At 35.9% G+C, this 11,479-nt stretch overlaps 1 protein-coding gene across 6 annotated transcripts in view; it reads left to right on the forward strand.

Annotated features, from left to right (window-relative positions):
- The window catches only part of ZFAND4 (zinc finger AN1-type containing 4), a 51,716-nt gene extending 40,616 nt beyond the window's left edge, over positions 1-11,100 (forward strand). For 2 of the 6 annotated variants that reach the window (XM_043925093.1, XM_043925091.1), the window contains exons 7-10: positions 157-1,329; positions 2,032-2,086; positions 7,859-7,976; positions 8,956-11,099. In XM_043925093.1, coding sequence (XP_043781028.1) covers positions 157-1,329; positions 2,032-2,086; positions 7,859-7,976; positions 8,956-9,091 — 1,482 coding nt within the window. In that variant the 3' untranslated portion in view covers positions 9,092-11,099. Of the gene's footprint in view, positions 1-156; positions 1,330-2,031; positions 2,087-7,858 lie in introns of all 6 variants that reach the window. The other 4 variants (XM_043925094.1, XM_043925095.1, XR_006345274.1 and 1 more) reach the window with 3 other exon arrangements.
- The last annotated feature ends 379 nt before the right edge of the window (positions 11,101-11,479 follow it).

The raw sequence follows: 11,479 nt of genomic DNA on the forward strand, positions 1-11,479 counted from the left end.
CAATCATAAGCTGAAGATTTTAATCTTTTTAAATATTTTAGATTGAGGTAATCCAAATGCCAATATGTAAGTAACATTTTCTTACTTCGATAATTTTTGTTAATGGGTGGAGAAAATGATTGTGTAAAGAATTATGTATTCATTCCTTTCTTTTAGCCTAAGAAAGCTGTCAAGGTAAAACCTCGTCCACCCATAGCTCCTCGACCTTCTAGTAGTTCCACAGCAGCTGCTCGCCATAGATTGTTAAGAGTTCTTCCCCACATTGGGCAGTCTTGTTTACCTTCTCCTGGGAACACATATCTACCTGACTTGGCCAGCAGTGCAGTTTCAAGTTTGGCAGCTCTGCCCCCTGCTGATAGACCCATATCATCTATCACTAGTGATTTCCTTAAAGAAGATGATAACTGGGAGAGTTACACACTGTCTCATTCCAGTAGTGGCTTCAAACTGCCATCTCAGGTACCTCATATGGAGTTTGAAACTGACAAAGAGCTTGCTGATACTATTCTCCATCTTGGATCATCCCTGCCTAGGCGGACAAAGCACTTTTCAGGAAATCTGTCATCTAACAATGAGGATGACACTGTTTTATTTCCAACTTCAGAAGAGTGTGTAACTGAAGAATCACTTCTACCTGAAGTGGGTTCATTTGCTTCCATTACAGAAGGAAATGCTGATGAACAGAGCAGTGGTGTAGAAGGCACACGGAAGGTAAACCCAGAATTCTCTCTCATTAATGGTGATAAAGGGTTGAAAGCTAAAGAGCAGCTTAAACATGTTGCAAAAGTGTTGAATGGTGAATCAGTAGAGCCTTCAGTTCTCAAACACCATGAATTAAGTCCTCACAAGAATAGACTCTTATCACCTCTTCGCTGTTCTGCACCAATGTCATTCCATAATTCTCTGGTGAAACCACAGAGACAGTCCAAGTGTTTTGAGTCTGGGAGCCTCCAGTCTTCTGCTTCACAAAACGTGCTTCGGTCCTTGGATGTTCGAAATATAACTGATTCTTCTTTCTCTAGGACTACTCGCTTTCGAGCTGTTAAAGTTGATTCACCTGGGAAAAGATCTGATATTATTTCTAAAGTTGAGGCTCGGGATATCACAGAAATGGCTAACAGGGCATCCAAAGAGCCTGTTGGTTTTGTAAATAATATAGGTTTTCTTGCTTCGCTGGCCCAGAGTGCAAGCAGAGACAGCTTACAGAGTGCACGTGGGGCAGGCAGGCTGCGGACCTCTGGAATTGGGCTGTCTGCAAACCTCCAGCATTTTCAGGAAGAAAGCCTTAGGAAAAGTTCTCCTCAGTTAGAACCTACAGAATTTTTTTTAGTAAGTATTTGCCTTTCAATATGTTCTACTAGTTATTCTTGTAGTGATTCAGGAAACTTTGTTTTTTGTTTACATGTTAAAGAGGTCTAAGGTTGAATTCTTTTCATAACTTCCTCTTAAAATGTCTGTCTAGTATATAGAAATTTTTTGACAGTTGAATTTTATATAATGTTTTACTTCTAAATTTAGAACTGTAATTTGAAAGTAATTTAATATAAACTAGTTTTTTATAGTGCCTTAAGATGATTTTAATTTTAAACAATTTATCATGTATTTTAAAATGCTAAATATTTTAATTAATGTTTTTCCCTAATAAGAACTTTGATTTGAGACATCAAATTTTACTCTCTTCCATCCGAGTACTAACCAGACCTGACCCTGCTTAGCTTCCAAGATCAGACAGGGTCAGGCACGTTCAGAGCTAACCAGACCTGACCTTGCTTAGCTTCTAGGCTCAGACAGGATCAGGCACATTCATGGTCATATGGCCATAGACAACTTTTACTCTCTTGAAGGTAAAGAATAAGTACAATATTGATGGATGTGACAGCCAGGTCCCAAGTTAATTTACCTAAAAATAGATTAAATAATTTAAAATGAAAGTTCATCAACATTTTTGTCATAAAATATAATTATTTCATGTTAGGTAATCTCTGTTTTCCATTAACTCACCTCTGTAGATGTTTTGTGTTTTAATTGTAGTCTGCCCGTGGTATTGGAATGAATGGAAATAATACAACATCAGGGAAAAGAGTAGGTAAGCTACAGATAATTTTAAAAACAATATAAGGCTAATAATCATAGCATTATACATACTATGAATTTGAATTTTCAAAGAGTAATGAGAAGAACATTCTCTGTGGTATATACAGAGTAAACTTCCTTAGACTTTGTTCCACTAAAGAAAATGATTAAGAGAACTGAATGTAGGGCATATTTGAAGAATAAAACAAAAATTGAAACTGAGGTCTCTATTGTCTGGAAAAGGATATGGTCTATGTGAAAAGATAAGATGAATGAAAAATTAACATGTATTTCACAATTTATCTAGTCCCTGGCCACTCTAGAGCCATGCTGGGTACAGGATGAATTTTGAGAAAATACTCTAGAAAGGTGTTTCTTAAACTCATGGTCCAATATCAAGGACAGTAAGAGCTCCATTTGATGAACTGGTTATTTCTGGATAAAAGAAAGGGACAGTCTCTTTGACTAGCCCTTTCCAAGGCATACTAGCAGAAATGACTATATTATTAGCATTACTTCTACCAGTAATATCTTAAAGGTATACTGGCCAAATATTTCCAAAGAAGCCATTACAATCATCTTTTGTGTTCTAATACCCAGTCTAGAGATGGAAACTCTTAACAAATATGTACCACGTTTGTAGCCCCAAGATTCTAAAGGATACAGTATGTGTTATGATTGTCATGTGAGTTTCATGTCTTTAAAGAGATAACTAAGGTTTGTTTCCACTACTGTATAAAGCCCAAGGTTCTAAAGTTGTAATATATCTACTTTTTTCAATTTTTTATTGTAATAAAATTTGCTGTCCTAACCATTTTTAAGTGTACAATTGAATGGTATTAAGTACATTCACATTTTTAGCCAAACAATATCACCATGTATCTCCAGAACTCATTTCATCTTCAAAATCGAAACTCTGAACCCATTAAACTTTAACTCCTCATTACTCTCTCTCCCCAAACTCTGGCAACCACCGTTCTTTTTTCTGTCTATAATTTTAACTACTCTCAGTACCTCACATAAGCGAAATCATTCGGTAATTGTCTTTTTGTGCCTGGCTTACTTTATGTAGCATAATGTTCCCAAGGTTCATCTATGTTGTAGCATGTGTCAAAATTCCCATACTTTTTAAGCTGAATAATACTCCATTGTTGTATATACAGTATCTTGCTTACCTATGCATCTATGAATGGACACGTGTCACTTCCACATTTTAGCTACTGTGAATAATGTTACTACAAACACAAGTGTACAAGTATCTCTTTGAGACTCTGATTGCAATTCTTTTGAGTGTATATCCAGAAGTGGCATTACTGGATCATATGGTAGTTCTGTTTTTAATTTTTTTAGGAATTACTGTATTCTTTTCCATAGTAGCTGTGCTGTGTTACATTCCCAGCAGCAGTGTACAAGGTTTCCAATTTCTGTTTCTCACCATACTTGTTATTTTCTGTTTTGTTTGATAGTGAGCATCCTAACAGATATGAGGTGGTATCTTATTGTGATTTAGATTGGCATTTCCCTGATGATTAGTTATGTTGAATATCTCTTAATGTGCTGTTTGGAGATCTTTGGAGAATTGTGTGTTCAAATTCCTTGCCCTGGAGGCAGGAAACAACAAAAAAAATACCTTGCCCATTTTTGAATTTGTTTCTTGGTTTTCTTGTCTCCATATATTCTAGATATTAATTCCTTATGTATGGTTTGCAAATATTTCTCCCATCTATAGGTCACCTTTTTACTCTGTTGATTATGTCTTGATGCTCAACAGTTTTTAATTTTCATAAAGTTCAATTTGCTTTTTTTTCTTTGTTGCCTGTGCCTGGTATTGTGTTCAATAAATTGTTGCCAAATCCACTGTTAATGAAGCTTTTCCCTTACATTTTCTTCTAGAAGTTGTGTAGTTTTAGGTCTTACATACATTTGGATTAATACATTTGAATTAATTTTTATACATGGTATAATGTAAGGGTCCAACTTCATTCTTTTCCATGTGGATATCCAGTTTTCGGGGCTTCCCTGATAGCTGCATTGGCAAAGAATCAGCCTGCAATGCAGGAGACCCTGGTTTGATTCCTGGGTCAGGGAGATCTGCTGGAGAAGGGATAGACTACCCACCCCAATATTCTTGGACTTCCCTTGTGGCTCAGCTGGTAAAGAATCCACCTGCAATGTGGGAGACCTGGGTTCGATCCCTGGGTTGGGAAGCTTCCCTGGAGAAGGGAAAGGCTACCCACTCCAGTACTCTGGCCTGGAGAATTCCATGGATTGTATAGTCCCATGGGGTTGCAAATTTTTCATTCAGTTTTGGAGGCTATATTTGTTTAAAAAAAACTGTCTTTTCCCCCATCAAATGGTCTTATTAGTACCTTGTCAAAAATCATTTGATTATATTTGTGAGAGTTGATTTCAGAGTTCTCTGTTATGTTCCATTGATCTATATGTCTGTCTTTATGCCAGTGCCATGCTGTTTTTGATTAATGTATCTACTTTTAACCTTACAATTATTTTCCTTTGTACATGTGTGCTAGTTGCTTCAGTTGTGTCCAGCTCTTTGCGACTCCGTGGACTGTAGCCCGCCTGGCTCCTCTGTCTATGGGATTCTCCAGGCAAGAATACTGGTGTGGGTTGCCATACCCTTCTCCAGGGGATCTTCCCGACCCAGGGATCGAACCTGCATCTCTTACATATCCTGCATTGGCTGGTGGGTTCTTTACCACTAGTGCCACCTGGAAAGCCATAAATAGATGTCAATTTTCTTTTGACATCTATTTAAATCTGTCTTGTACTAATCCACAGCTGAGCCTCTTGGAAGTTTGAGTTGTACTTATTCTATCTCTCTAAACTCTAATTTAAGCTACAGTGCTTTCTTCTGAAACTGCTGTTGCTGAAAAGATCTTCATAATTTTCAATTCAATGGATGATTCTGTATACTTATCTTGATTGTTATGGTCCTTCTTCTTAAGAGTTTTTCTCTTTCCTTTCTTTTTTTATTCTGGGCTGTTAACATTTTTGTAGATTTTTGTTTTTGTGTTTTTTTTGAACTTGTTTTACCAGCCCCTCTGCTTGTCCCCAGATATATACTCTTTTGATTGATTTCATTTAGGTCATCAACTGCTACCTGCAGTTTGCATGTGTGTAGTCGCTTAGTCGTGTCTGACTCTTTGCGACTCCATGGACTGCAGCCCACCAAGCTCCTCTGTCCATCAGATTTTCTAGGCAAGGATACTGGAGTGGGTTGCTATTTCCTTCTCCAGGGGATCTTCCCAACCCAGGGATCGAACCCAGGTCTCCTGCACTGCACGCAGATCCTTTACTGACTGAGCTACCCAAACTAGAGCTGTGTAACTTGCTGCCATTTCCTTCCTGCCATACAATAATAACAGTATCATTCTCAATTACTTAGAAGAGTTTTTGAAAATTCTGGCATAAGTTTTGTTTAATTAAGTTTTTCCATTGGTTACCTTTGCTTTTTACTGTAAGGTCTTCCTTGGAAATCATACCCATCTTCATCGTTTTAGTTATCATTTTTAGGCAGATGACTACCAAACTTGTATCACGAACACTGCCTTATTACATTATTGGCTGACTTTTCTGTTGGGTGAATTTTTATAGATCATCGTGTTAGACCAAATATTAAAGTAGAAAGTGCCAAACACGTGCCTTAATCCAAATATCTTTACTCTCATTCTGAAAAGCAACTCTTCACATCGGCATTATTTTATTGACTTTTTCTTTTTCCATATATGTTCATTACATATTGGAGAGAAGGCTTCAGAGAAGAGTTAATAATTGGTGATATCTTCTTACTGGATAAGTAGAATTTTACTAACTTGACAAAAGTTACTGAGCATTTTAGAAGAGGAGATGGCACTTGTAAATGGATCTGGTGCATCATTCAGGGTGGGGATGATGTGGCACATGATAGAGCATGACTCTGAAAAGTTATAAAGGCATATTGGACACATAAGTCCTTGAATGTCGGTCCATGGAAGTTGAATTTTTCCTCTTTGTAGGAGGGAACTTACCTATTTGGGCTGGTTCCCAGCATGGAGCATGTGACTAATAAATTTTTTTTCTGTAGTGGGGAGGAGGATAAATGGAAACCGTTGTTGTAGGAGAGGACTGCAGTTATGTTTATGTGCCACCTCATTCTGGTCACTGCTGGGTTCTGTTTCTGCACATTCGCAAGAGTTCCTGAATGAAAAAAGGGTTGGGAAACTTACGTACCCCAAGGAAACAAAAACATGAAAATATGACTACACTAAACTAAATTTTTGTCAACAGATTCTTTTTTTTTTTTTAACTTTCGTTTAAGGAACAACATCCTAAACCTGAATTCCAAAGATAATTGCTATTGGATGAACTTCAGAGGATATCTGGTAGTATGTGCCTTTCCTCTGTGTCCTATGCAAATGCCTGTCTTATTTTTATTACTTAAGAAGAGGAAAGTATCCCATCACCTTTGTGAAATGTTCTTAAGAACTCTTAAGTGCCCTTGAAGAAGAAAGTGCTTATTGGCTTGAGTTGGTACCTGACCACCATTAGAAGTCATAAGTTAGTTTCCAGTTTGGGGCAGTTTTTTTTTTTTTTTCTCAGTTTTGGGTAAGATCTGGGAGTGTATCTTAGACTAGTCATAAAGCATTAATTTTATTCTGCTTGATATACAGAACCCAATCTGGATTGTGGCAAAAGGCATACTGCCAATTAACTGTAACTCCAACTTTTTGAACCCCTTGGAGGATTACTTTTAGCTTGCTAGTAGCATTAAGCCCAGGCCTCCCAAACCTTTTTTGGTAGTAGAGAATGGGTCCCATTTCCATTGACACTCTACACTGTTCTTCTTCTCACTCCTTCCCTTTGTTTTTGCTTTGTTTGCTTCTTCATTCTTGGCCTCTGGGTGCCACCAAGCACCGTGTACTTAGACTTTAGTGTGACAGCTATGGATGAGGACATTGAGCCTCTGCTCATGAGTGGGGTTTGTTGGAGTTCTGCTCAGTTTTAAAAGCATTTCACTTAGTTTTAAACTGATTTAATTCTTTCTCATATAATAGCAGATGTGCTGTTATATTTAAGATAAAAAATCAACCTGTTGCTATAGCCCAGAATTTAGTAAATGTTTTTTGGAACGGTTGTAGTACTGTGAAATTGAACAGTGCACCCTACAGATCACTATTGGTGACACTGCTTTAAAAATTCAGAATGCTTTCTGTTGTGAGAAGAACTGAGTTGACCTTTGAAACTTAGGGAGTTAGAAACTTAGGGAGAAAAATACATGTCCTGTTATCTTAAAAATGAACAAATTGAAGTTTTAAAGTTAAATAATTTGCTCATGGTTCGATGAATTTAGTTTCTATGGTATAGTTAGTACTAAGAAATCAGTTTCATGATATTCTCATGCTCCTTCTTGGTGTGAAAGAACAGGGTGATTTTAATACATACTATGTTGTTCCTTAAATACGATTTTGAGCCAGACATTTTTCTTGATTATCTGTCAAAGTTTAGTGTACTTTAAATATACATATTGCCCTCAGAAACAATCAGAAAGGTGTTGGTATGTATAAAAATGTCTTAGTCAGTAGAAATTACCATGTCTTAAGAGAAATAACAGTTCTAGTTCATCTTTATTACAGACTCTGTAAATAATTTGATATAAAAAAGCACAAATTAATATTTATGGCTTAGAGGTTTGCTATGACAGGAATGTGTTTAATGTTTTGTTTTATAGCATTTCACATTTAGAATTTTATTTCTGTATTAATCAAGGTGTCCTTTCTCTGAACAGGAGAATGTACTCATCACCTCCCACCTGTGAAAGCCCCTATTCAAACAAAGAAGAAAACAACAAAGCATTGTTTTCTTTGTGGAAAGAAAACTGGACTGGCTACTAGCTACGAATGCAGGCAGGTTGGCTAGCTGAAAAGTTGAGATGCTTTGTGGTAACCCAGCTTAAGGATACAATAGAAAATGTTCTCTAAATTGCCTCTTCATAATACCATTTAGATGATGTTCAAATAGCAGTCCTCAGCTGAACTCCTTATTGGCTGAAGTAAAGAGCAAATAGATAGCTTATGCATTTCCAAACTCCTGAGATCCTCTCCTGCCCTCTAAAGTAGGATATATAAGCCAATGGAAGAGTGTGTTCTCTTTGTCTTGTGATAGATAGATTTGGTTTTTCTTTGAATGTAGCTTGGGAGAATGCCTGTTTCCAAGATTCTATTTTAAATTGAATAAAAAGGACTAAATTTAATGCTAATGTACTGTTAATTATATGGTACACGTTTGTTTCAAAAGAGATGAATAATATGTTTACAAAAATAATGAATTTTTTCTACCAATAACTATTTAGTAGTATTGATTAATATGCTCCAAGGATGGTGTCTGCCCTTAGGTTGAGGCCAGGCATTAAGTAAAGTTGCTGCTTTTTAAAGTGTATTCTGTTCAAATGGAAACAGCTTACCTTGTTGTTGAAATACTTTAAAATCCTTTCATGGCATAGTTAGGTATTACATAATTTGATTTTCTTATTAGACTGAATTTCTCAGAAATTAACAGTTTTCCCAGGCTTACTAGATATGAAAGAAGGTACACATATCTGTTGGCTTTCGCAGTTTTACTACTTCATAAAGGTCTACATCCTCTTTCACTGCAGAAGAGATTCTTTATTATACACTTCCACATTCATGGACAATTAACTTGTTCTTTTGGAGCTGGGGGAAGCCTGTGCTTGTTTATATGTAGAAGGGAAAATGTCAATTCTGAAATTGCTAAAGAGAACCAAAGGGCTCCTGTTGGACTACCTGAAGTCAAGCTTTGATCTCCCAAAGAGAGGAGGCTCTTAGAGAAATGTGACTATTCACATAAACTTTTTTTGTGCTTTAGATGTGGAAACAACTTCTGTGCATCTCATCGCTATGCAGAAACTCACAGCTGCACCTATGATTACAAGAGTGCAGGGAGGAGATACTTACAGGAGGCAAATCCTGTGGTTAATGCACCAAAACTTCCAAAAATCTAACTCTTGCTCTGCGCCTAACTGTTCTGCACAAGGAATCGTATTACAGTGACAGAAGAAATGTTGTTTAGACTGCATTATTTTTGTTCGACTCCAAAAGACTTGCCAAATAACAAAAGCTTATTATGCACACTGTTGGAGAAGGAGAAAGCTACTGTATTTGACACCTTTATTCTTTGGTGAATCAAAAAGTTTTAAAAGTAGTTTTAAAAACTTTATAATGATGTAGCTTTGTTATTACATGTCTTGTGTTAAGTATTGATATTGCAATTTTACTAAACAAGTCTTCAAAAGATGCACTTTAGGAAGTTAACATTGACTGTGTAACCAGCTTCCATGTTGTACAGAAATGAGCTGTCATATAATGGCTCTACTCAAATCTACAGTTTTTTTGTGGGGGTGGTGTGGGTGGGGATTTAAAAAAAACCCATACGTGAAAGTTCATTGAGTTTACTGGCAAGTTCCTTTTTATGTCAAGCTTTTTATAAAAAAAGAACATTTGGTTTTCCAGTGTGGTTTTAACATATGTATTTCTTCTATATTCAGATTGGCATTTGGATATGTATCCATTCTACAATATAAAACACATCATGTAAATCATAGTATATATTTCTTAAAATATTGCTTTTTGAATGGTAGTCCCACTTGTTGCCATTAAATAGAGAACCCAACTTTTCACTTTTTGAAAAATGAGTATATTGAAAACAAAATCTCACAGCTTGGTTTGTTTTTCTTATGTTGAGTGCTATTACCAGGAAAAATTCAAATAAATATTCAATTTCATTATGATTTTGATTTGATTACTTACAATAATTTTCTCCTATAAATACTTAAAAGATAAAACCATTTAAATAAATCAGTAATTTATTCTGCTTGGAAAAAATGACTATCAGTATAAAAGAATTCTTTTACAGTATAAGGATCCTGCTCCCCAGATACAGCTAATACAGCATTCAAGCTTTGAGGAGGCCACTTGCTTTATGGAAGCTTAGTTGAATCTGATGCTGAACCCTGGCAAATAGCTAACAGGCAACCCAAGTGGACTCTGCAACTCTAGTCCAACCCAGGTGGGATGTGCATGGGTACCAGAGGCTAACAGAGGTGAACAAAATGGAGAGTTCTGTTACCCTTCCTCTATTTCTTGTGCTCAGTTGTGTCCAACTCTTTGCAACCACATGGACTGTAGTCCACCAGGCTCCTCTGTATATGAGATTTTTTCCAGGCAAAAATACTAGAGTGGGTTGCCATTTCCTACTCCGGGGGATCTTCCTGACCCAGGGATTGAACCAGCATCTCTTATGTCTCCTGCATTGGCAGGCAGATTTTTTACCACTGTGCCAGCTGGGAAGCCCTCTACTTCCCTCTACTATTAGGGGTTAATAGCATACTTTTTAAGGGGGCTATCTGTATAGGCTAGTGAAAAATATTTCTGTGTCGCGTAGTTCACTTTTTCTTCCCTTTATCAAGACCACCTGTGCTTTAGATATTTAAAATCTTAAGAACTCTGTTATGTAGATAGGCTGCTGAAAAATGGACCAAAACATTTTATTCTATAGATAAAAATGAATGCTTAGGACATATTTGATATATGCTTAGTGCACTATGCTTTTTAAACCAAGACCATGCATAGTAGAAATCAATCTTGCTTTAAGTTTACCAGAGATTTTGGTCAAAGTTGAGTCTTTTTACTAATTTCTAAGTCACTGAGAATTAAACCAGTATAATTCAAGAAATTATATCATTATTGGGAGGCATTTCTTTATGTCTTAAATTCTTATGAGAAAGTGATCATAATTTTTAGAGACCTCAGATCTATCCTTGAATTGCTAGTAAATAGAATGCCTTACATATAGGCACTGGTTGAACATTAGTTAAATTAATTAATTGTATTGGACAGTTTAACCATAATAAAAATAAATGCATTTATACTGTTTATATAACTGACTTTAATAAAATCTAGCTTCTGGATTTTTTAGAACAGTAAGCATTTGGTTTTAGCAGCACTAAAAATGTCTGAAAAATTTTACCTTTTAACTTGCAAATATTTCACATTAGTTATTGGACAGTTTAACCATAATAAAAATAAATGCATTTATACTGTTTATATAACTGACTTTAATAAAATCTAGCTTCTGGATTTTTTAGAACAGTAAGCATTTGGTTTTAGCAGCACTAAAAATGTCTGAAAAATTTTACCTTTTAACTTGCAAATATTTCACATAGTTTAGTGAATTTTAGTCATTCTAATATGGAAATTTTACATACTAAGATGTTTTAAAATTTTATAAGTGTTGTGACTTATGGAGGTATTTAATTATGAAAAAGGAATTAATTTTCTGATAGATGTTTAATAATATGGTTTTATGCCATTATGACAGATAATTCAGTCTT

This window comes from Cervus elaphus, chromosome 15, assembly GCF_910594005.1.
Source record: "Cervus elaphus chromosome 15, mCerEla1.1, whole genome shotgun sequence".
Classification (NCBI taxonomy): Eukaryota; Metazoa; Chordata; class Mammalia; order Artiodactyla; family Cervidae; genus Cervus; species Cervus elaphus.